At 37.5% G+C, this 26,917-nt stretch overlaps 2 protein-coding genes across 5 annotated transcripts in view; both read right to left on the reverse strand.

Annotated features, from left to right (window-relative positions):
- Positions 1–716: 716 nt before the first annotated feature.
- On the reverse strand, positions 717–11,835 carry igsf21b (immunoglobin superfamily, member 21b). 4 transcript variants are annotated; one of them, XM_079587438.1, is made up of 10 exons: positions 11,532–11,835; positions 8,475–8,587; positions 7,351–7,472; positions 7,106–7,224; positions 6,023–6,138; positions 5,405–5,885; positions 3,852–3,952; positions 3,137–3,329; positions 1,609–1,647; positions 717–1,522 (listed from the first exon to the last, which is right to left on the reverse strand). In XM_079587438.1, exons 1-10 carry the CDS (start codon positions 11,599–11,601, stop codon positions 1,446–1,448), a joined length of 1,431 nt encoding a protein of 476 aa, XP_079443564.1. In that variant the 5' UTR covers positions 11,602–11,835; the 3' UTR covers positions 717–1,445. The 4 variants fall into 4 exon arrangements, with proteins under 4 accessions (XP_079443564.1, XP_079443563.1, XP_079443566.1 ...); XM_079587437.1 differs by having other exon boundaries at positions 7,106–7,245; positions 11,532–11,792; XM_079587440.1 differs by lacking the exon at positions 11,532–11,835 and adding an exon at positions 9,782–10,174.
- A 1,571-nt stretch (positions 11,836–13,406) lies between these two features.
- The window catches only part of arhgef10lb (Rho guanine nucleotide exchange factor (GEF) 10-like b), a gene marked incomplete at its 5' end in the record, with an annotated part of 42,096 nt that continues 28,585 nt past the window's right edge, over positions 13,407–26,917 (reverse strand). The window contains 7 exons of the mRNA XM_079588855.1: positions 13,407–15,079; positions 15,284–15,406; positions 15,651–15,822; positions 17,236–17,378; positions 19,477–19,634; positions 19,754–19,968; positions 25,219–25,305. Coding sequence (XP_079444981.1) covers positions 14,541–15,079; positions 15,284–15,406; positions 15,651–15,822; positions 17,236–17,378; positions 19,477–19,634; positions 19,754–19,968; positions 25,219–25,305 — 1,437 coding nt within the window. The 3' untranslated portion in view covers positions 13,407–14,540. The remainder of the gene's footprint in view (positions 15,080–15,283; positions 15,407–15,650; positions 15,823–17,235; positions 17,379–19,476; positions 19,635–19,753; positions 19,969–25,218; positions 25,306–26,917) is intronic.

The raw sequence follows: 26,917 nt of genomic DNA on the forward strand, positions 1-26,917 counted from the left end.
TAGGCTATTTACGAAATTAATGCATGACTTTTCCATTTCCTCACTCACTAGCTAGGCTATATAGCAAACACGCACCAAGGTATCGCGGGTATTTAGTGCGCAAAACACTCTTGGAACGCCGATTGGCCAATCGAACTCGAGCTCAGATAGTTCAGACGTTTAATTCTGATTGGATGAGCCGCGTTCGAATCCGATGTAAAATTACAAGACATGCTAAGCTTGAGCTTCTTGATAACCAGAAGCGTTCAGAATAATAGGCCTTAAAGGGATAGTTCACTTTAAAATTAAAATTCTGTCATCATTTACTCACCCTCAAGTTGTTTCAAACCTGTATTAATTTATTTCTTCTGCTGAACACAAAGAAAGATATTTTGAAGAATGTCAGTAACCAAACAGTAGTCTGTACCCATTGACTTCCATAGTATTTTTTTTTCCTACTATGGAAGTCAATGGGTACAGACTACTGTTTGGTTACTGACATTCTTCAAAATATCTTTCTTTGTGTTCAGCAGAAGAAATAAATTAATACAGGTTTGAAACAACTTGAGGGTGAGTAAATGATGACAGAATTTTAATTTTAAAGTGCTATCCCTTTAACGTAACTATTTTGTAAGTATTAATTGGACTGTTGACTTAAAATGGGAAAACATAAAATTTTAAGCCATATGATGTAGGCTACATTTTGTATGGATTTCAGCAGAAAAAAAACAAAGCAAGAGGATTTCAAATTTTGACTTTATTCTTTATCAAGTTTTGCAATAGCAAACAAGCGAACACCTTGTTCGTTGGGTATTCTGTGTAGAAACAATGACATTTCGCTAGAATGCATTACATAACTGTTTGAGGAACATCTCAGTGAACACAAGTCTAAGGGTTTATTGACTTTTTTTATGTAGTATAAAAAGGTGTTCGGTCTTTAGATCTACACTGTCATCTAGAGGTCATATGCAGTAGGTGAATCTGGTCCTCAACTTTCAATAGCTTCAGCTCTGAAAGCAATTGAGTGATTTTATTCTGCACTCAACAGCTCGCTCGGGTATATTAAGGAACAACATTAATGAAATGACATTACAATAAGCTGTTTAGAATGATGAAAGCTGTAATGTATGTCCAGGATTATCTGTATGTGGGCCAACCCATTCCACTTCACTCTAATCCTTTTCTGCAAAGCAGCTGTGCACAAATACAATGTAGAAAATGAAGTCAAAGCATGAATATGTCACTGTGTTGTGACAAAACAGGTGCGGAACACACTGAGCTGAACTGTAGTCACATGGATGGGGTGGTCCGGGTGGGTTGAGCTCATCGTTCTGATTCTGAGCACATATTTCTCTGCTGCAATCTCAGTCCTGGATTATAGTGTAGCTGCTGGACAGCGAAAGAGATGGCAGAGGAGCTGACATAGTATCATAGAGGGTACTAATGAAAAGTGCATCCCATAGTGCTCATGTTAACTCAAGAGTCAATGACAAAAGCAACATCATCAGCGAGGGTCCAAGCAGGTCTCCGGAAGAATTGGGAACTGAAAATGATTCAACAATCGTTGTGAGAAATTAGAGTCTGGAATATTGTAGGATATTTTATGTGTTGGATGTTTTTGTTCCTTACGGTTCAGATGTTTAGGCTTCTTCTTGATCCTGGGATTTTCTGTTCACACAAATAAATACAATAAATATAAAATGTATTAAAAAATCATAAATAATGTAATCTTAGATTTTTTTTATGTTGAACTTGCTGATATTCTGGTCATCATGGACCTATACTGACACCTAGTGGTGTGGATGCACCATCACACAAAAGTAAGTTTTCAGTTACTGATGCCTATGTACAGTAGACTTGGGCTGTGTCCGAACTCGCATATTCTCTTGAGTAGGTACTTATTTTAAATAAGTATTTAGTCTACTTCACGACCGCTAAATAATGTGTAATATGAATTTATATGCAGTTATGAATGTAATATGGACATACTACATTCGCCATGTTGCCTTTATCCTACCAGCGTCAGTTATGCCGCTTCACTGTCATTCAAAATCCTCTCCTGTGGCCTCATGGGATAGTCAAATGTAATCGTATGCACACCTCAGAATCTCCCCGGAAGAAGTAGGTCATCCAGGTACTTAGTCTACTCTTTTATGAGTATTGTGAATTCAGACACTTATTTTGTCACATACTGCCTACTACATAGTAGGAAAGTATACTTTGCATTCGGCCATGATTAGTCCGCAAGCAAAAGTGTCCAAAAACAGTTAGGATATCACAATTTGTTAAGTATTTGCTGCCATGTGGCTACCGGCTCCATGTAAAATAATTGTGACGATATTGTGACGTATATTCGAGTGAAACGGCTTTTCAGATGAGAAAAGAGTTGACTATATTAATTGGGAATTTATTGAATTGTTGTCGTTTGTTATTTCTGCGGTCTCATGTGAGTGACATGTCGTCTTTCGCGCAAGTAAACGCCATCAGAGAAGAGATTAAAGATTACGACGGCACATAAATAAATAAAATAATAATAATGAAATGCACGGATAAATCATTTATGGTATACCACTAAAAAATAAGAATGGTCGATGTTGATTTCATGGTGACTTTAAGTTACTGATGTGACTGGAGACTTCCTTTTCTTCAGTGAGTGTAGGCCAACATGATTTTAAACATATTTTGAAAAATAGCATATTTTTCTTAATGTATAAAACTTTTAATGAGGAAAAACATTACCGAGTACAACTGTAAGACAGTAAATGGTTGCATTCTTCATTTCAGTCTTAAAGATTTAATGTTATAAAAAATGTACCATAGTATTAAAAATGTACCATAGACTTTGACAATAGACTATGAGTCTACTGATCTAACACTGTGATGCCTTTTGGAATTAAACAGCTTACAGCGATTGAATCTCACTGAACAGTATGGTGCATTTAATTACCGAGTACAAACAAAACACTGTGAGAAATAGGATGTTGGGGAATGGTTTGAACACTTTAAGGCATGCGAGTGCAGGATACAGACAAAACACTCTGAGTGTCAGACGTGAATCCAGCATTGTGAAGCATACACATCTTAGGTAAAAACTGAACAGTATGAGGAGTGTTGGCTGCAGACCATTTGAATTGCTTGTGATGCGTCTGGTACTGACCAAATACTATGAGGCGGGTGTGCGTGTTGGTAGATCCCAAAGGGTTTTGGACCGTGCAGCGATACATCGAGCCGTTGAGCTCAGCTGGGACTCTATCCAGAACCAGTACTTTACCAAATCTCTCTTCACTTCCATCCAGCAGAGGTCCTCCCACACGTGTCCATATGAACAGAGGCTCTGGAAACACTTCATTCTGCAGCACAAAGAGAAAGTCAAAATATGAATTCAACACTTAAGAGATGTAAAACATTGAACACTGAGAGTAGCATATTAAAGTCTGCATTTAAGTCTGAAAAATGACAAACAAAGCTAAAATATTTATGAGAGTATCTTGGGAGTCCTCTTTTTTTAATAATTTATATATATTTACTAAACACCGTTGGCAGTATTCATTTGCTCATATATTTTATACTTGAAGAGAATATTAAACAATTTTCAAAAGAAGCTCTCAAAGACATTTAAGGTCTACTATAAAACATCAAAAGCAACTTAATTATTTAGTGTGATATTTCCAAAAGTCATTGGTAGGCATTATAATTGTTAAACATAAGCTGTAGCCAAAATATAAAACAACATTACATGCATTCAAATTAGAGTTGACATATTTTGCTCATACAAAAACACGAATCACTGCTACTGTCAAGTTGCATTATTTGCAAGTAATGTATTTGCACCACTTCATATTCTAGAAACATTTCTCCTTTTATGATTGTACCGCTTTGGGCCCCATTTGGAATCCCTCTACTTTGATGCGAACCGTGTCTCCCACTTCCGCTCTGCTTGGAGCCATCGAGAGTTTCGGACCTTTTGGAGCAGCTTGTAAACAATGAGAAATGAAGCGTTGTCATTATGTCATAGGAGTGAGTCAAGGTGTTCTATACTATTTGTAGTCTACACAAATAGTACAGAAGTTTAATGTCAACCATAACATAAAAATAATTATTTATATGCTATATATTCTTTTCAAGTTATGGCTAGCATAAAACTTCTATACTATTTTGTCTCAAATAAATTACAAATAAAAGACTAAAATCAACCTTTAAGTCAATGTAGGCATCACTACATTATATTGTAGAGTATGAAAACATTTAAGAGAAACCATTTTCCAGAAACCAAAGCGCTATATAAATGTAACGATTTTTTATTTTAATTGAAGATTAAAGGGTTAGTTCACCTAAAAAGGAAAATTATCCCATAAATTACTCACACTCAAGATATGACTTTCTTCTTTCATCTGAACACAATCAGTTATATCAAAAAATATCCTTGTTCCTCCAAGCTTTATAATGGGAGTGAATAGTACGATTTTGAAGCCCAAAAAAGCGCATCCGTCCATCATAAAAGTAATCCATACGGCTCCATGGTTTAATAAAGGCCTTCTGAAGCGTGATGAAGTGATGTGTTTTTATAAGAAAGAAAAAAACTATAACTTCATAAACTAATCTCTGTCTTCCGGTAACGTCCGTCCGCGCGTTTACGAGAGAGTCGAGTTCCGACGTATGACGTATGGATGTAGCGCAAGCTTACAGTAGGTGAGAGTAGACGCCTCTTGCCGTTCAAACAAATAGTGCTGGACAACAAACTCAAGCTCCTCCCACATTTCTCTTTAAAAATGATAATTTTAGACCTAATTCATGACCGGTGTTTTGTTTTGCTCTATCCTCTGAGCTTCAGTGTTTGTTAATACGTCATGCGTCGGGTCAGAGGTCACTCTTCGACCCGAACTCGACTTGTGTACGCAAGCCAGTGATTCTGGTTTATAAGTTTTAAGTTCTGGATGTTTTTTCTTACAAAAACGCATCGCTTCGCTTCAGAAGGCCTTTATTAACCCCCTGAAGCCATATAGATTACTTTTATAATGGATGGATGCGCTTTTTTTGGGCTTCAAAATCTCAGTTACTTAGCTTGTAAGATAAAGCTTGAAATAACAAGGATATTTTATTTTATAACTCCGGTTGTGTTTGACTGAAAGAAGAAAGACCTATTCACCTAGGATGGCTTGAGGGTGTAAATTATAGGATCATTTTCATTTTTGGGTGAACTAACCCTTTAATCTTCAAATTCAACTGTTAGATGTAATCTTTAGCCAACTTAAAAATGAATATCTACCCATTGAATAACTCACCCTTTAAGTGAGTGTTAGATGACTGCAAAGGTAATCGAAATGTAAAAATGGGAAAAATGAAAAACTCTAATACCAGCTGATAACCAATATATTGTGCACCCCTCAGTAACTGTATCTGGTAATGTACATAAGCTGACACTCACAGAGCGTAACCTCTGCCTTCATGGGCATGGATAGAGCCGGGTGCTTGACTTCACAGCTGAACAGAGCCTCGTTGTCCAGTTGTGGGTTCAGGTGCCAGGTTAGCGTAGCTTGGACCTCCATAGTACCATCGTGAAGCTCAGACTGCGTATGGTTGAAAAAGTACAGTGGGCTTGAGCTGAGCACCCAGCGGGGAAACTCTCGGCTGATCACAGTCTCTGGGATGACCTCTGTAGTGGGACTGGGTTCCTCCTGGCTAGGGGCTCCAGACGTGTAGCTGCGCTGGGGCCGGTCTTTATCCAGACGCACCGGTTCGCTGTAAGGGCCCTGGAAAGAAAGAGACTTCTGCACTTTTGTATCGTCCAGTTCTCGGCTGATAAGCGGTTGGTTATCCTTGGCACCGAGCAAGCCTCTGTTTTCCACTTTCTCATAGGATGTGAAAGGATGGACTTCAATAAGTTCTCCATCCCTCTTGAAGTACACCTGAATTTGGGGAAGAAATAATTGAAAAGCATTTAAAAAGGCAATGGAACACATTTCCATTTAAATAACCTCTGCTTTCTACATGTCCGTCTTTTTTCAGTTTTAATTTAGAGCTGGTGTTTTATTCTTCTACTAACCACAGGGGCAGGTTTTCCTCCAGTTACAATGCAAACAAGCGTGAAGTTCTGAGCCTCGTAGCGATTGAATCGAGCTGGCTGATTTGCTGCCTCAACAGATATTGATTTTGGTGGAGCTGAGAAAAACAATTGAAAACTCATTATAAATCGATAGCACACTACAGCAACTCAAAGAGATAAGGAGAGATGACAGCGCAGCATTCAAAGTAATTATTAGTATCTTTCCCTCAAGGGCTCTTTTGTGCTTCAGACCGCAAGCTAGGAGATCCTCATTTAATGAGCTTTCAGTTTATAGGCAAAGTGCATTAGTAGGCAAGATTAATATCACAATAACCCAATCTCTTGATTTAAGCCATGTGAAATCTTTATGATGATTTCTTAGCTATTAAATGAACTCTACTCGTGTCTCACTTACATGTCACAGCAAATTACTGTTGAAATTTATTCATTTACAAGTGCATGCAGAGGGAATTTGCATTAATACCCTGCTGAATTCCCAGATTTTCATGGGCATGAAGGCACATGCACTGGCAAATAAAAAGAGATGTGCGACTGAGAATTTGAAATCTTGGTTATGGTACCACATTTGGGCCACATTATAATAAGCTAAAAAACCTACTCAAGCAAAATAAGCCAAGTCATGAATATCCTATTATCATTATCACAGATTATCTTTAAAAGCACTCACTGGACTTTTGTTTCAATGATTAAGGTTAAAGGGATAGTACAGTCTTTTACTAACCCTCATGTAGTTTCAAACCTTTCTTTCTCGTTTGGAACACTAAAGAAGATATTTTTGTTCATACAATGATTGTTCTTCAAAATAATTTGTGTTCTGCAGAAGAAAGAGTTATAAAGGTTTGGCATACTCACGAGAGTTAGAAAACGATTACAGAATGTTAATTTTTGGGTGAACCATTGCTTTTAAAGTCTTACGCAAAAGCAGTTAATATCAGTTATAATGGGATTTATGTTAATGCAACCACATACTGAAGCACATCTGCTTTTTTCCAACTATATAATCAACAATCCATCAACGTTCTGTGAATTGACCTGTGAACGACGTTTATAACTTGAACCTACACATGACATTTAGAGTGATACTCCCAGATGCCAAGACCACCTTCTCTCTAGACGCCCTGTCATAGATCCCCACATGGCATTCATATGGTCCATCATCCTCCATCTGAACCTCAGGGAGCCTGGGAACATTGAGGAACAATCTGTCTAAACACATAACAGCAGTCACAAAAATAGCACGGTACGTGCTGAGCGGAAAGCCAAGTAATATCCACTATAAACTGAGCTCTGCTGGGTATAACTATAACCTGACAGTTGACTGGTAAACAAGGTCCTCTCTTCTGCGGAAGTCCTCCATGTGAGAAAAATTGGTGTTGTACATGGCGTCGTAGGTGAAGATTTTCTGTTTTGAGGTTCCACCTTCAGTCACCTGTGAAAACAATGACAGTGTATTCTATCATGAATTGATCAGGGGAAAAGTTGAGAGAAATCATTTTGTATTTACACATTTTTCCTGTGTATATAGAGGATGCTTGATTATTTGTAATAATTTAGTTTAAATTGTCTAGCTGCCACATTTGGACTAAAATAATGCTTATAAATCTGTGGTGCCAGTTCTTATCTCAGGACTAACTTTACTTTTCTGAACCATTTTCTCAATTACTGTAAACCAACCGCAGTCAAAATGATTTTTATCAGATGATAAAACTATGATTATTTTATCATTAACTATGGACATAATCTATTAACATTTACAACCCCATTTTCACATTCAAATTGACGTCCATTGATGTTAGATTACAGTAGCATTTTTATCAGTTCATGCATTCCCTGGAAATCGAATGACTTTGGCTCCTTTTAATTTTGAAAGATATAATAGAAACAAATTGTTGCTGTTTTGTCATCCAAAGCAAAGACATTTCTACATTTTTAATTGTGGCTAAAGTATCCAAACAGTTTTTGGGGTCACTATTAGATTGTGACCTTTGTCTCATTTTCAGAGGAGGAGAGAAGCAGCAAAGCTGATTTTCTAAGTAATTAAATAAGCATATGATACATTGCAAATGATGTGTCAAGAGTTTTATTTAAAATGTCAAGTAAATGCGTTGGCATACTGGTGTGTTTTGATTGAATGTTTTATCCATAGCACATCAATCCCGCCACACTTATGGCTCTGTGTGACGACAAAATGAAAACAGCTTGTCCTAAAATCACTGAGGCATTCAATCTTAATCCTGAATATATTTTCATATTTTTGACAGCTTCTGTTCTCACAACGTCAGTTTGCCAACGGAACAACAACCAAAAAGAGTTTGAAAAAGCACAAAAACTAGCACACCGAAAAACAAGTGATTATTCCCCCCCACCACCACCCCAGGATGCTGAAAAGAAAAGGCTTATCATGCAAAGATGAAGCTCGGACCCCACTTACCCGAAACCACACAATCTCTCGTAAGTTGCCATCCGTCCTGAAATTGCACTTCAAAGTCACTGTGTCCCCCATAACCACAGGAGGGAGAGGCTCAATGGTGACTGTTAAATAACCTGGAAAAAGATAGCATGTGTCACTTCCTGAATGCTTTATTATATTCTCAAATTGCACAGCCCTCCTTTAAAATCCCATTCAAATTACCAGCAATGAGCCCCAGCCCCATTTTAGTGCTCTCCTCATTTCTGAAACTATTAAGTCATAAGTTAGCAAAACCGAGTGCTTTTTGAAGAACCCTATAAACCTCCCCCAAGAGAGGTCATGCTGCAATGACAGTGAAATTATAGCATATAATGAGCTCTTGATCCAAGTTGTGAATATTTCAGATCAAAAAGCATGATTTCAAAAACCAATATAATGTTGTGAGAAGTTCATATAGTCTCAGTGCTATGTTTCATTAATGTTTAATCTCCTCACTTCAAGAAATAACAAACTTTCATCAGCGCATATACCTGACAGGTATCCATAATTATCTATTATTTAACAAACTCTGCTAGTATTGCAGACAATGTTAGTATCAAACGTTTAATCATTATTCAATGTAGCCTAATGAGATTGATCCAGAAAAATGTATCTAAAAACAATATCTATATTTCAGATAGTGTTCTTAGTATCAAACAATTTTTGCATTGTTTTACTGTAATCACTTCTATGATAAAACAACTCAAAACAAAAATAATACATTAACAAAACGAAACGAAACAAAGTAAAATACCATATAAAATAACCAATAAATCACCTCTGATGAAATGAAACAAAACTAAACAACAAAAAAAACAAAGCAAAATGACAAAATATAAAGAATTAAAACTAAGTAAAAGAAGCAAAGTGAAACAAAATGAAACAAAAACTAAACACATAAAACTAAGCAATGCAAAATACACTACGAAAAATGTAAAGTAACAAAGCAAAGGAAAACTTAAAGCAAAGTGAGACAAAACACACACACACACACACACACACACACACACACACACACACACAAAGCAAAACCAAATACACTATAAATCAAACACCCATCTGTTTTCATCTGTCTAGATTGGATTTGAAAAGATGTTGCACACACACATTGTTCAGCGCATTACAGTATTACATAATGGCTGTCACAAGGATGGATTCTTTGTGTGGTTTGATGCTTCAAGAGCTAGAGCTACATTTCATCTCTTCAACGTCTTCCATCCATCACTGCCGCCAGAGCAGTGTCCCTGTCTTCATAAAGAGAAGGGGCTTAGTTTACAATTGTTACTCACATTTTTACCGACATCAGACAGAAAGCATGAAATGCCTCTGCATCCTGAACAACCGTGTAAAGCAGCCGTGTCTTGCTGAGTGCTGCAGTTCCATTGAAAGGGTGCAGGCATCAGAGTGGGAGGCAATCGGCCTATAATCTGTCACAAATTCACTGACCTACAAAATCCCACCGCTCCACCGTATTGGCTTTTTTAACTGTGCCGTCAGTGAGTGGATTATTTTTTTTTTTCTGTGTGTTTTTCTTCTTTCCCTAATCCATGGTATTTTTCTCCATCAACCAAGTAATTCTGTAGGACGCCCCACATGCGGCACAGGACACTGCCTGGGATGTCCTGTGATCCTCAGGCAGTTGCTTCATCATGCCTTCATTTACTGAGCAAATGTTACAGAGTGTCCTTTAGGAGGCTTAGTGAGTGGAGACCATGTACATTTTTAGGGTTTATGTCATTACCACTCCACATAAGCACATTTTACAGACTGACATAATCTTGGAAATCAGAGAAAATCAATCTCTGGTCAAATGTCAAAGTTGGCTGGGAATTTTAATGGTGATGAGCAGGGATTACTTAGGTCACTGAGATGATTTCAGTAATCTGTTTGATTATATAAACATGCATTAAAGCATATAAAAGGTTAGAGTGTATTAAATATGTCAGGTTTACCATTTGTGTTATCTATATGAAGATGATAAATGAATTATGCAATCTAAACCTTTCAGTGATGAGAAATTTATCAAAAATGATGATATCCGTTAAACACCGATTTCTAGGTAACTACATGTATGCCCCCTCACACACATATTCACATTAATGTTCAATCAATATGGGTTTTTAATGACCTATTCTTAAGCCTTTACATTTGAATCTTTCACATTTAGTTACATGTTTGCTGTAAACTCATGCTCTTTACCAAACTGGTACAAGTATCAACATAATTTTACTTCAATTTCCATCAACTTTTCACTCCAACCCTTGTTAAACAATAGCTAAGTCTGGGTACATGCACCATGAATATGATACAAAGCCTTTGATATAAATCAGATCTAAAGGTAAACACTTATAAGGCTTAAAGTTAAACTGCTTTCATATCATTATAAATAAAGAAACAATGCTAATGATGCACTTCCCAAAGCCTCTGTACCTCTGACCGGTGACATTAAGTGCCCGACTCAAGGGAATGAGACATGACAAGATGCTATAGCCAGCATTATTGACTTACAGTAAGAAGTTGCAATTACTAATTCATCTCCAGAATAAGCACTCTTTCTCTCTTATGCATAAGCATGAAATAAAAAAAACTCAAATCACCCACAAACGCAAACCTTCATTAAATAATATTATATACTTAGTCTTAATAACCTTAGATATTCCTGCATTATTGTTCTACAATAAATGACCTTTCATTATTTCAGTAGATAACCCCTCATAAAATGGGTTAGGACAAAAGATTAAGCTTTATCCTCAAAATAACCACCCATCAAAATCATTAGACAAATGCACCTGAGGACAAGACACCTCGATCAATATAGCATGCATAGAGTTGAACAAGGAGGTAGTCCAGATGTGCTTTAGCTGGTTTGGAATTTATAACCAACTAAAATCTTTGAAACTGTACAGCATAAAGTTATGGACATTAATGCGTTGAGTCCAAAGTGTGACTGAGTGGTAGAAAAACAAAACCACATCAATATGGCATGACTTCTCAAAACAACTGACTGCTCATATCATACATAATTCAAGTAAAACTTACCTCTAACGAAATCCAGTAGGTCAGCACACAGGAGCAAAGATAAAGTAATTATACTCATCTCTTTTGTCATATTTTAATATCACTCAATGGCGCAAGTGTGTCAATAGCTATTCCATCTTAATATTGTGTTAATGTCATCCTCCGTACAAAGCTGAAATATTGAGTAACTCGTCGCGATTCTCCCAGTGATTTGTCATGGTGTCCTTCTAAAGGAGCAGGAGCAGGAACAGCATCTCTCTGGGCACCGACGGGCGGAGATTCACCAAAGCAACAGATTTGAATGAATTCATTCTCTCGTGCGCGCGCCCCTGCCCCGAGCGCGCGCAGTCATTAACTCTCATATTCACATTCGCTCTTACACACACACGCTCAATAACCTCGAGCAATCGCTGATGAAATGACTGCCAGCCAGGAACAAACACTTTCTTATTTACGTATTAAGGTTAGTATTAAAACGCTCTTTAAATTATATTTAATGTGTTTTATTAATGTGCAAAAAAAAAAAAAATGATGTGAAAATATTGTGGTTTACTAATGTACAAAGATTATTAAATGCAAAACATACTGCTATAGCAAGCCAAATGGATGGATTGTCAGTTTTAGGCACTCACAACTTAAAAGGGTAAATGACATTTAGATACCCCTCAGTGTATTGTGATTATAGAGGATCAGGTCAGACATTCTTCCATAGAAACTGGGTTATTTTTTCCCATCTCTCTCAGCATGGACATCTCTTCTTATATGTGCGCTGATGAGGAAAATAAAGATGAAATACAACCCTTATAAAAAATATTAGTGTAAAAAATATATATTATGCTACAGGAAAACCTGGTAATTGCATGGTATAGGCTACTACTATACAAAAATATAGTATTTATTCTAATAATAATAATAATAGGAAGAACAAAGGATGAATTACCATAAGTCTTAAATTTTGTTAGTCAAAAAATAAATAAAAAATACAGTGTTCAGTAGCCTATAAGTTCCTGTGTGACATTATTTTTCTCATATGTGTATTGTATGCTGTTTAGTTCAGATTTATATATCAACATTATCTAAAAAAAACTAATGATTATGAATTGTAAGGTGGAAAATTGCCTAAGACACTGTATATTGATTTTTCTTTACCAGACATTTTTATGTATTTAAGAGCATCTAAAATGTTGTATGAGTACGGTTATTGGCACATCCTCCATAATCACAGAGGTGTGAACATCGTGCTTCTATTTAAGTTTTTACAAAGGAGGGGCATTATCTTGATCAAGTCCTTCAATTAGCAATAATGAGTGTCTTGATTTCCCACCAGACACAAAGCAATCAAACATCTCTAATTAGAAGTCTTTGATGTAAGCATGGTTTACAGTTCCTCAAACTAAACGAGACTCCTTACCAACCACACCACAAAAGAAGCGTACTGTCATAGAGAAAAATACCATCCTCAAAGTAAACCAAAGTTTCTCTTCTGCACACATAATAGCCTTTATATTCAATAATGGACTAGGTTTACACATCTAATCTGAGCATGGATTAAATGCATCACAGAAATAGCACAAAATTATTAGATGAGATGAGCGTGCATTCTGCTTACAAAACATTTATATCCGAACGATGAGTGACTGTTAGACAGCTCCTTTAAACCCTGACAGGTCAGTTTTACTCCGCGCCTGCCAGAGATGTGATTTGGCATCCTCTTCACGTAGCACTAGTGTCACAGCGTGCATATATTAACCGCTGAGCTGCGCCATACTGCGTTTGCTGATATGTTTACTGTGAGAGCCGGCAGTGGCTGCGCAGAGATAAAAGGCAGAAAATATGCTGAGATTCAACATAAAATATTACTCGGCAGTATTAATTTACAGCAGGTCTTCACACAATGCCATTTCAAAACCATTTAATGCTGAGTCAGTTTAAAATCAAATGCAATGCTTTTAAATGAAATGGTAATGGGAAAATTGCAGAAACTTCAATCATAGTAAATATGATTTATTTATTTTTAAAAGTGACACTGCGAACAATGGGAACCACCAGAAACAAGTACCTACACCGAAGACTTTGTTTCTCCCTATCACATTTTACACTAGAATAACATTAAAACACATTTAAATAGACTGACTCCAAATATTCAACCTTACTTTTCTGTGCACACCGCTTTGGTGGTGCTGCATAAAAAATATTTTATCATTTAAACAAGAAAGAATTGGGTCACAGCCAATACTCAGATACATACTAAGGATTACTTTATGTATTACATATGAAAAAACAATAACACTTACCCTGATTCCTTGCATGCAGAAGTGCTATAATAAAATTCAGTCATTTGGTGCTATCAGTCATTTAGTGATATTTTCAAGAGGTGAGATTATTTCATATTTAGATGTGGTGCATTATATAGAAGACTGAGCACATGCTATTATTATGACAGACGAATATTGAACAGTGCGGTTGTTTATCAACTTAAAAGAATAGTTCACCCAAAAATAATAATTCTGTCATCATTTACTCATCTTGTTCCAAACCTGTATGAATTTCTTTCTTCTGCTGAACGCAAAAGAAGATATTTTGAAGAATAAGGATAACCAAACAGTTGATGGGCCCCATTGACTTCCATTGTTTAGTTTTTTTAACCATATGAAGTCAATGGAGCACATCAACTGTTTGGATATCCATATTCTTCTAAATATCTTCTTTTGTGTTCAGCAGAAGAAAGAAAATCATACAGGTTTGGAACAACATGAGGGTGAGTAAATGATGACAGAATTTTAAATTTTGGGTGAACTATTCTTTTACAGGAATATTCCAGCTCAATCAACAGCATTTGTGGCATAATGTTGATTAAACTTGCCCCTCATTTACTTAAAAAAAAACTTCTGGAGAAGAAGTGGAATAAATAATTCTCATAAACCATACAAATACAGGCTTACAGTCTGTTTGTCCTTCAATGATCCAAAAATCCTCCATCACTGCAAAAACACCTTATGAAAGCCAAAGGATGATGAATTTATTACTTCCTCAAACTGTAATGGGCAATTGCCAGACCATGAGCGTGTTCTCGCTTGAGTCATGTGAGTTAGAGGAGCTAGGAAGTCGGCGGAACCCTTTTCCACCGGATATAACGGCGGCTGAAGTCACTTTCTCTCTACGTGTTGATTCCTTAGATGAGGGCCCAGGCCCTCTGACCCAAACATCGGGGTCATCGCTCAGCTCATAGATGGAGCCGTCCTCTAGGCTGTGCTCCAGAGATTCCTGGGTCGGGTTGGAGGATTCTTCAGGCCGGCCCGTCAGGACTTTTCCTGGGAGCTGAGAGGTAGAGCGGAGGTGGTACTGCAACAGCACTCCTTTGGCTTTAGCCTCTCCCTGAGAAGAGCCATCCGCCTGCTGGAGCGACTCCTGAGAGGAATTTGTCGCCTCCTTATCTTCACCTCCAATATTTGAATCCGCACCCTCAGTGGCAGAATCTCGCTTCAGGAAATCTTGAGGTAAAACGCTGGAGGTGGCCAGCAAGAATTCAACAGGGCCGCCGTGAGCGTTGAGTGAGGTCATCCCTTTTCCTGATGGGAAAGAGGAACAGTTTAGCAGTTTTGTATTACATTCCAAATTGGTACGTACGTTATCAGCCACACAGTGGAAAATTAAATCATATCCACACCGGCTGGAATGGTTTAGCAAAGAGAACACTTTAGCCCGATGGTTTGTGTTTGTTAACCAAAAGAAGGCTTAGATGCAATACTTTTTTTGTTTTAATTATGGCTCACCTGTTATTTTGGGGATGCCCTCCAGTCTGGGCACTGGCAGGGTGACAATAATGCCCTGAGCTGTGCCCACCCATAGAAGCCCCTGGCAGATGAGCAGGCTGGTTACACACACAGCTTTTTGACCTATGAAAAAAAATTATGATAAATTGTCACATTTCTTATAATTTTTTTGTTTTTTATCCATTTTTTATTATTTGTTATTTAATTATGTATAAATAAAAATATTAATTTTTCAAATTTTGCTACCAACTCAACACATTTTTGTGAATCTTGACACCTGACACTTGTGCCCCCTTTCAGGGCCTGTGTGCCAAAACATCATTCTACTAAAATGAAATCCTGAACCATAATCACATGTTGGACTTGCCAGGGCTCAAATATGCAGAGGGTGTTGAAATGTTGATCTCTTGGAGGTGTTCCAATGTTTCTGTGTGAAACAGACGTAGGGATGATCCCTCTGAAAACGCCATCCACACCCCTCCTCCAGCGCGCACCATGTGGGTCACACTAACCATAGGGTCTGGATGAACTTCAAAACTCTGGCAATCAAAAAAGATACAAAATAATGATGAAAATGCATAAAAACGAGAGAGCAAGAGGAATTGTAGATTTAGGGGGAAAGAGAGAAAAAAAATCATCAAAGTTTAGGCCAACATTCTTTACTCAAAAGTGGGTATAATTCACAGTCAGACTATATACTGCCCAATTAAAGTCGGTTTGGGTATGCGAGGCTGGGCATATTACATCAGAGTGACAACTGTTCAGGAAAACCATAAAAGCTTAATTAGTAAACAATCCACTTACTGTAGATCCACTAAAAATGCTTAGGAAATTGATTATTTGAGTGAAAAAAAGTAGTGGAAAAAAGCACTACAGTCAGAGTAATAACACTAAGAGGTAATTATAATATGAAATATTTGGAATCTGATCATTTTCTAATGTACTCATTTTCATTTTTAATGGGGTAAGTTGTCAACTGTTCATATACACACACCATCTGTATTTTTTATCAAATAAATGCAGCCTTGGTGAGCATAAGAGACATTAAAAACAAATACAAATCATTACCAACCCCAAACTTTTAAACAGTAATGTCAGGTTGGGGCAAGTTGTCACATTTTTACTGGGGTTACATATTGACCATTTAAATTTACAAATTAACCATTTTTATATTTATACACTTTGTTTACAAAATATTTATAAATATTATTAATGTTAAAAAACATTTATTGGACAAAATAATGGTTTGATAATTTTGCACCCATAATATTTAATTGCAAGCTCTATTTCTACAACATAAATCATATGCCCTGCTGTTTATCTTACAGAGCTATTTTTTTCAGCTATATAATAGCAGTGTATGCCAGTACTTCCTGCTCCTTCGCTCTGTTTTACAACAGATATTCTGACCAGATGTTTCCTCTATAGATGCATGCAACTATTGACTCGCAAATGTAAACAGGCTGACGTGTCCATATGAGTACCCACATCTTATCTTCCGGTTGAACTGAACTTCCAAAGCCGAATTTAATCCTGATATTAAGCATCAGGAAGGCAGAGGGAGGGTGCGCTCCTTGCGGCAAAATAGAGAGGTTGGCTCAGCTGTCAGAAGTGATCAAAGGCTAGCACCCTAACATGCTGTTGGGCTTCTACAGGGAGGATACCTTTTATGTGTGGCTTAAGATGCTCTCTCATAATGCATCTCGCACGGGAAGCCGTCTTAACAGAGGAATGAAATGTAAAACTTTGAAATAAAAGAATCATTTCAAGATTTCCTAAACCGACCTTTGTCACAGAACAGATCTCGAGCTTTGATGGGTGACGTGACAGTTCACTCTTTCGACTCGTACGGTCTATTGAAAAGCACTGCGTCTTCATTGGGAAGGTGGTGGAATCCCATTCAACACATTTCTCAGAGAAGGATCTAATGTCTATCACATGTGGGTGTATACCTGAGTCTTGAGAGAGGAGCCCTCAATCACAGAGACCTGGTTGGCACAGCTGGCCCACACGTACTCGTCTATTCGGAGGAGTTTGAGGACGGGCGCACATCCAATAACCACATGTCTGCAGGAATCTGGATCCCACAACCCCTCTGCAACCGCAAAATGCATGCTGGATTTAGAGCTGCGACTGGAAGTGGCTAATATTTACACATCTTTTACAATAGAACACTAGATTCAGAGAGAATATTAAAGGACAAGTTCGGTATTTCATACTTAAAGCCCCGTTTTCAGATCGTTTCTGATGAAATAAAACGGTTAAGATTGAAATTTGGACACATGCTGCTGGCCCGAGAATTTTCGGTTTCTGTGGTAGCACACAGAACTGCACAAAATCGCCCCATTATTAGCCGTCTGTTTCAAATGCTTTCAATTAAGACAGCGATCTTCTGCTTCTTCTGTGTATTCAATGAAATGCCAGTGGTTTGCTTGCAATTGGCAAAGGTGCATTATTGCCACCAACTGGGCTGGAGTGTCTATTATTCAAGCTCTCAACGGAAGAATGTACGGTTGTGAGGCGTTTGGAAAAATAGGTCCACAGTTTTACAACGGATGGTAAAACACCTGTTGGAAAGCATCTTTTGCAGTGATTTTTATGTGAGCATATCAGTGAACACCCCTGACCAAACGAAAGTTTGATGCGTTTTAGTGTTCCAGTGCACCTATGCAGCCATTGTGGAGGTGGGGGGGGGTGCTACCACAGAAACCGAAAATTCTCGGGCAGGCAGCATGTGTCCAAATTTCAATCTTAACCGTTCTATTTCATCAGAAACGATCTGAAAACAGGGCTTTAAGTGTAAAATACCGAACTTGTCCTTTAAGCATATTAATTACAGTTGCAGGACAAAATATGTGAACCTTTCACCTAGAGTTCTAAACAAACTGGACCCCATTGGCTCTCATTATATGGACAAAAAGAAGAAAGAAAGTCATACAAGTTTGTAATGACATGAGGGTGAGTAAATAACAAAAGTAAATGACAAAATTGAAGTTGTTGGATGAACTATCCTTTTAACATTTGTATTTGTTAATAACCCCAACCCTAACTACATAACTATTTCACAAGGTGCAGATTTTGTATAAATTTGTACGATGTAAGATTTGTACTACACCCCGTTGGCTGTAGCTGGTACAAAAATGTGCAAAATGAGATTGTACAAATTAGCCACCATTTCGCCAAAACGTAAAATAGTTATGAATTACCATGAGAGTGTGTTGGCTAATCTTGAATCCCAAAATTTAGAGTCTGGGCATAGAGATGTACCCTATATAAAAAATTAAAAATAAACATTTTAAGCACCTAGATGTTTTGCCAGCCCTACTTGCAAAATATTATGTGGACAGATGGAGCCAAAGGTGTTTGAAAGCAGCTCTTCAAAAAACTGGGATGGAGGGACATCATGGGGCTTTGCAGCCTCGGGATCTGCACAGCTTACTATCAATGACAGAAAAATAACTTCCCAGGTTTATCAGGTCATTTTGCAGGAGGATGTAAGGTCATCTGTTCGCCAACTGGAACTCAGAAGCCGAGAGATTCAACAGGACAACCATTTCAAGCACAGGACTAAATCATACACAAAATACACCATCTGATGTGGCTCAGTCCTGACCTTAAACTCACTGAGATGCTTTGGCATGACCTCAAGTGAGTGATTCACACCAGACATCCCACGAATATTGCTGAACTGAAATGATTTTGTACAGAGGAAACACTTTTTCCCACTCTGCCCTGTGAATGGTTACATGGTGTGGCCAATTAAAACATGCAAATGCATTATTGCTTGTGTGTTATTTGTTTAAGCAGATTGCGTTTGTCTTTTGTTGAAGATTAGATGGAATTATAGGACCAATTTATGCATAAATCCAAGAATTCACATATTGTTTCCTGCAACTGTAAAACCAAAGTAAATGAAAAAAGAATTTAATTTATAAAATGTAACATTGTAAAATTAATTAAGGGGATAGTTCACCCAAAAATGAAAATTATGTAATTATTTACTCATGTCGTTTCAATCCTGTGTGACTATTTCTTCTGCGGAACTCCAAACAGTTTTGGTGAACATTCACTTCCATATCTTTTCTTACGTTGCTCAGAACAGAAAAAGAAAGTCACACAGTTTTGGAACGACATGAGACTGAATCCCTTTCATTTCTATTTACACTGAAAATGACACAACGGAATTATTCTACCTTCACTCTTTCTGTTGTAAATGGCAACTTTTCCGTTACTTAGTCCAGCGAACAGAAAGTTGGCAGAGTGTTTCAGGCACAGAACCGGGCATCCCTCGGGGTTACAGAATGTTAGCAGACAATGAGCAGCGGTGTCCACACTTCCATAAACCAGGATGCTTGAAAAACACACACACACAATATTACAAGCTTTTCCCAGGGGAAAAAAGTTGCTTTCTGCATAAAATTAGCAATGCAAACTCCAGACCAATACAGGTACGTATTCAAAAAGACTCACTTGCCATCCAATAATCCTACACAGATGGTGTTGCCGATCTTGGAAAGAACTTCAGAGGTCTGTGTCTCCAGTTCTTCATCAGTGCTGGGCTCTGGGATATACTCCAGACAAAGCACCGGGGAACCTAGAGAGAAAGTCTTGACGGAGCGTGGAGTGGGTCGGTTAAGGGAGAAAATCTCCACCTGCCCATGAGAGTCGTCACCCCCACTAACCACCTGTGCAGTCGAAGAGACAACAAAAAGAAAACAAAGATGAGAAGGAGGACATCCAGTGCCTGAACTCACTGACATGGCCCTCTGAGAGGCTGCCGGCAAAAAGAGATGGAAGGAAAAAAACGTGGAGGCACAGCCACGAGATAAATGATTTATAGAATGTCTTTTGATGTGGAATACTTGATGTTTGTTTCTAGAGCTGCCTTTCGAGAAACTTTTAATACCACTTCCCTTTTCTTTTAAATGTCGATCAAACTATTCTAACAGTGTTTTTTTGAGGAGCTCCTGCTACGATCACTTACAGGTGGAAAAGCTGTAAGTCGAAAGAAAAATATCACATAAAAGTAAATTTCCATGTAGGAGTTGTGATTCAGTCAGATTTGAGAACTGGTTCATGGCCTCGAAACTTTTTGTTGGAAATTATACATTATACACTTTTCACTGTTTGCCTCCATTTTTAGATGACTCCTTCTGCATGTTACACTGTTATGATGTTATGATCATTCATTCAACTGACCAATTCATTCAGTGACTGTGGACCTGTCCCAATACCCACACTTGCGGTCTTTGCACTTGACCACTTTTCTTTGTTCAATTTGACCCAAGTGTTCAGGTGGGCGTGAAGACAGCAAGTGTGCATAGTCGTTTTGATTTCCAAATTGGACACACTAATAGCACAGTGATTTAAAAATGCAAGTTTACTTAGACGTTATTTGCACATTCAAATAAACTTCTAATTGACTGTTCAATTAGTGCCTATTTAACCGACAGTACAAATTAGTAATTGTGGAGCTTCTAATTAAGTGATTAAAAGCAGTTGCAAATGTTTTACAAAATACACATACTCATCTCTGTACCAATCATATTAGCCACACTTTACGTTTTACTACCAAATAATATGCAATATCTAATTCATTTTACTTACACTGTAAAGTGTAATGAGTATTCAGAACAACGGCACTCTACCTTGTGCAATATTTCAAAAATATAAACTGAATACTGTGCATTGCAGAGGCAAATTATGATTAATGTGCAAATGTACATAAAATGCTAAAGGTTCAAACCCTGCAAGGATGTGCCTTTGAGCAAGTATAGTGTAGTGTAAGTGAATAAAAAAAAAACATATGCCAAATCACTACTTTAGTTAAAGGATAATTCCGGTATTTAACACCTTGAGTCTATATTGTAGTTTGTTTTGGATGAACAAGAGTGGTGGACAACATTTTTTTGACAATGGTTTCTCTCTCGAGTTTTGGACTATAATAGAATTGGCCATGGACCCATTTAACATTGGAGTCAATGGGCATGTCCGAAAATGTCATTAAAACAGCCAATAATGTTCGTTTACAAAACTGTTAAACTCACCGAGTGGTTAGTGGTGTTCGTTGATGATTATAAACAATATATCGTCGCAATATATGATTCCAATCCGTTTATTTTGCTATAGTGGAACTATTTTTTCAGACACTTCACAACTGTGTAACTTCTGCTCAATATTTGAATCTGAAGCGTTAGCACACTCCCGACCACTTGATGGCGATAACCGATGTTTATGTCTCGCGGGACACTCACGGTCACAGTCGAGTTCAACTTCATATTGCAAGTAACAATTAATGAAGGTTTTGTTTGTTTATTTCGCTTACTCTCCCGGAGCACAGTTGCTCTGCTCGCTAGCCTTATGAGAAACGGAAGCGAGCAAAAAGACTACATCGACCAAATGTAAACAGCCCCCTTTCCGTTTCCGGTAGCGCATTTATATTAACGAGCACTCAGTCCTTCAACAGAATTCAATGGGATTTTACAAAATGACGAATAAAACACGACAGAAACTGTATTTCGCAACACTTTTTGTTTCTGGAACATCAACTAACATCACTAATCACTCGGTGAGTTGCACAGTTTTGAAAACTAATGTTAAAGGTTGTTTTAGTGACATTTTCGGACATGCCCATTGAATCCAATGTTAAATGGGTCCATGGCCAATTCTATTATAGTCAAAAACTCGAGAGAGGAACCATTGTCAAAAAAATGTTGTCCACCACTCTTGTTCATCCAAAACAAACTACATTAAAGCTGCAAGCAGCGATTGCGGGCCCAAGCCGGTGGCACCGCCACCCTGGTGCCTTTAGTGGAACTAAAGGCACCGGGTGGCGGTGCCACCGGCTTGGGCCCTCCATCGCTGCTTGCAGCTTTAATTATATATATATATATATATATATATATATATATATATATATATATATATATAAAAAATATATATATATATATATATATATTATGTAAATTCTTTTTCCCCCCTATTTTTAACATATATATTATTATATATATAATAATAATATATATATTATTAACATTTTTGGATGCTAAACTATTCTTTTTATAGGCTTTGTACTTTGTACACTCACGTTCCAATATAAAAAAAATAAAAAATGTATTATGAACGGCACAAACTGTACAAATGACTATTTAAACAGAGCAGTGTAATTTTTATATGTAAGATTGACTATTTTATTATTATATTTTATTAAGGCTATAATGAACATTCTGTGATGTCAAGATTGCAATGCTGGAATGCTGTGTGTGTGTGTGTGTGTGTGTGTGTGTGTGTGTGTGTGTGTGTGTGTGTGTGTGTGTGTGTGTGTGTGTGGCTCGATGGAACAATGGAGACATAAAAACATACTCCGTCATTTTGTTCATACAGATTCAAAATGCAAAGTGTTTCCTTATATTTGTGTACACTCGCAATGAAACACAACATTGTGCTTTTATTAAACTATAAACTCTTGTCAAACTGTAACCTACAACTGTCACCCAACCAAAATCACACACACACACACACACACACACATCCCCCCTCCCCTCCCCTCCCCACACAGACAGACACACACACACACAGAATGGCAGAGAGACAGAGAGAGAGAAAATACACATTCAAACCACAATATCTGACTTCCTGTTGGTCGGAGCTAATGACTGTAATTTAGAAAGTTGTCCGGATCGAAGAGAAGAATATACGTACCGAGTTTGGTTACTGTAGGTAAAACTATAACTAAGTTATAACACACTTTATGCATCCTTTTTTAATCATAAATTTGTTTCCTCACCACGGCCAAACCGTTCGAGATATCAAAAATCCCCTGGCAATTTATCATCTTCCATGTCTTGACTTCATGCTGACCGAGTTTCGTGGTCATCGGATGAATTCTCTAGGAGAAGTGTTTCAAATGCGAGAGCAAGCGTTCTCCAATCAACCCGTAATAGCCGACTTCCTGTTGGGCTGGCGTAAAACTTGACCCAGGGAAAGTTGTTCGGCACGATTAAATCTATATGTGTACCGAGTTTCATATTAATTCATGCAAGCGTGTTTGATATACGGACAAGTGTTCGAATCCCATTCCAGGGGGCGCTGTCGAGCCCCCCTGCCACGCCTGGGTACCAGCTTCAGCCCGGCCCTGATGGCCGCGGGTTCTGACCTGTGTGCAAAATTTCAAGAGTTTTCGAGCATGTTAAGGCCCTCAAAAGTGCCAGAGATTTTGCACACAGCAGAGAAAGGGTTAAACTAAACTAGCCCCCCTCCTCACACACACACACACAGAGGGGCAGAGGGAAAATGCTCCAAACAGTACACATTCAAACCAAAATATCTGACTTCCTGTTGGTCGGAGCTAATGACTGTAAATTAGAAAGTTGTCCGGATCGAAGAGAAGAATATACGTACCGAGTTTGGTTACTGTAGGTAAAACTAATACCCCATTTTTGACTAAAGGTGGCGCTACTGAGCCCCTTACCACGCCCGTTTCTGAAACTTCGCACATGTCTATTACACAATAAATGTCAAATGCATGTTGAGTTTCATGCAATTTGAAGCATGTTATGAGCCTCAAATGCATCCAAAAAGAATATAAAAGTTTAAAGCGTTGCCATGGCGACAGTATTAAAGATATCAATAATCCTTTCACAGGTCTACATCTGTCGTGTGTTTACATTATGCAGATGAAGTTTGAAGCAAATCGGGTAAAAATAAGAGGGTGATTTCAAAGCATTTCGAAAGTGACACACTTCCTGCTGCCAGTTGGTGGCGCTATAACTTTGACTCACAATAGTCACATCCATGTGATTGGCCTCTTACAGCGAACACACTGCTGAAGTTTCATCAAGATCAGTTAATGTATGAGGATGTTATAACACACTTCCGGTTTCCAATATTCGCCATAAATTCGTTTCCTCGCCACGGCCAAACCGTTCGAGGTATCAAAAATCCCCTCGCAACTTTTCATCCTCAATGTCTTGACTTCATGCACACCGAGTTTCATGGTGATTGGTTGAATCGTCTAGGAGGAGTATTTTAAATTCCATTGCATGTGTTTTTTAAACTACCCCAAATAGCCGACTTCCTGTTGGGCTGGGGTAAAAAGTCAGAGCATGAAGGATATATGAACCGATGAGATCTATAAGTGTACCGAGTTTCATATTATTTCATGCAAGCGTGTTTGATTTATGGACCAAGTTTTCGGACCCCGTTCCAGGGGGCGCTGTCGAGCCCCCCTGCCACGCCCGGGTACCAGCTTCAGTCCGGCTCTAATGGCCGCGGGTTCTGACCAGTGTGCAAAGTTTCAAGAGTTTTTGAGCACGTTAAGGCCCCCAAAAGTGGCAAAAACCTTGAAAAAGAAATTATTATAAAGAAGAAGAAGAAGAAGAAGAAGAAGAAGAAGAAGAATAACAAAAAATCCTTAGAAGAACAATAGGGCTCTGCGCCCTTTCAGGGCTTGGGCCCTAAATATAGACTCAAGGTGTTAAATACCGGAATTATCCTTTAAGTGTGATAAAACTGGAGGTTTGTGAAATTTGCATATTTACATTTACATTTATGCATTTGGCAGACTCTTATATCCCCAAAAAAGACTTACATTGCATTTCAAGGTACACATTTACATTCTTATTAGCTCTTGCTTTCCCTGGGAATCAAACCCATGACCTTGGCGTTGCAAGCGCCAACGCTCTACTGTTTGAGCTACAGGAAAGCATATTGTCAGTAAGTTTAAATAGGGAGCTTAGGATGTTCTCTCTTGTATCGTACTGATGACAGCCCTGGTCAGAGGTAGACTATTCATGTTTGTGTCAAAGATGAGGTGAGGGACCCCCAGGTGCATCATCTGAGATGTACAGAGATACTGTAGTATGATATCCAGCACCAGTGGGCAGATTGATTTATAAAGAAGAAAAGATGTTGTCATTGTGCAAAAATGTACCTACCCAGAGGTAGCCCTGAGGCAAGGATGTGCTGGCGGCAGAAAAACCAAGAAGTGCACAGTGGACAGGGTTATATAGGGCAGCCTGCAACTGCAAAAAAACAAGATAAAGAGATCACTTTTGAAAATCAGCATTAAAACAGTTCAATTGCAATACAATACAAAAAAAAAAGTCATTTAAATTATGTATACAGTACCAGTCAAAAGTTTTGGATCAGTAAGATTTTTAATGTTTTCAAAAGAAGTCTATTCTGCTCACCAAGGCTGCATTTGTTAAAAAAAATAAAACTAATATTGTGAAATATTATTACAATTTAAAAAATTGTAATTTATTCCTGTGATCAAAGATTAATTTTCAGAATAATTTCTCCAGTCTTTAGTGTCACATGATTCTTCAGAAATAATTCTAATATGATGCTCAAGAAACATTTCTCATTACTATCAATGTTGAAAACAGTTATTTACATTTTTATTCTTTGATGAATAGAAAGTTAAAAAGAACAGCATTTATCTGAAATAGAAAGCTTTTATAACATTAAACACTACCGTTCAAAAGTTTGGGGTCAGTAAGATTTTTTTTTTTTTTTTTTGGGGGGGGGGGGAGAAATAAAATAAATCAATAATTGTATTCATCAAGGATGAAATAAAATGATCAAAAGTTATAGCAAAGACATTTATAATGTTACAAAATATTCTATCAATATTCAATAAATTACATTTTAAAATATATTTAAATAGAAAATTGCATATTGTCATTGCATAAAATTGTCATAATATTTAACAATATTACAATTTTTTGTTGTTGTATTTTTAATCAAATTATTTTTTTTAATGCAACATTTTTTTTTTTTTAACATTCAAAATCGTACCGATTCAAAACTGCTTTGACTGGTAGTGTATATATATCTATAGCATTTTATATTAAACGTCAACGATATATAACGATGCATATATAATCTATATGCAATTTTTGTATGTCTAAGACACCACTGCACTTTTATCCTTCAAATTAACAAGAGATCAGCTAAATTTTGTGTCGGTCAGCCAAAAAGGTAGATATTATTCTGTTTACCCTCAAAGTAAGCATCTTGAGGCTCAATTTCATGAAGGCAAGCATTAAGAATGGCCTGCTTTTGACAACATGAATATTTGATAATAATCAAAATGGCATTCTGTCACTCACAGAACTTAAGCTTGCGCTCAGAGAGATGTCAGCAACGAGCAACCCCGACATTTTAGTTTTTTATCCTTCATGTAGCTGTTCTTGCAAGCCTATTACTGACATAGCTGCTTGGGGATGTTACCAAGATGGCCGCTAAGTGAACTGAATTGTCTTGAAGGAATATTCTCATGTCAAGACGTAAAAAATAAAAATAAAAATCCTGTTGAATGCACATTTTGTTCAAAAACATGATCATTAGAGTACTGCAACAGTGGGATCAAAGAAAGACTGTTTTTGCATGTTCAAAAAGCTAACTCAGAGCCAAAGGATTATCTAAACTAGAGGACAGAATTATACTTCTTTTTTTTTTGGATTGAAGGCTTTAAATAGGGCATGATAAATATGATGCGCATCTTTTGATTTCCCCCTCAGTTTCAGAAAGTGATATAAAAGGGATTTCAGATTCTTCCAATTCATTTTAAGCTACGAAAAGCATGGTTGTTACGTTTTTGTCCATGTTTTGGCAGCTGAGGCGACTCTG

This window comes from Phoxinus phoxinus, assembly GCF_949152265.1.
Source record: "Phoxinus phoxinus genome assembly, chromosome: 18".
Taxonomy (NCBI): Eukaryota; Metazoa; Chordata; class Actinopteri; order Cypriniformes; family Leuciscidae; genus Phoxinus; species Phoxinus phoxinus.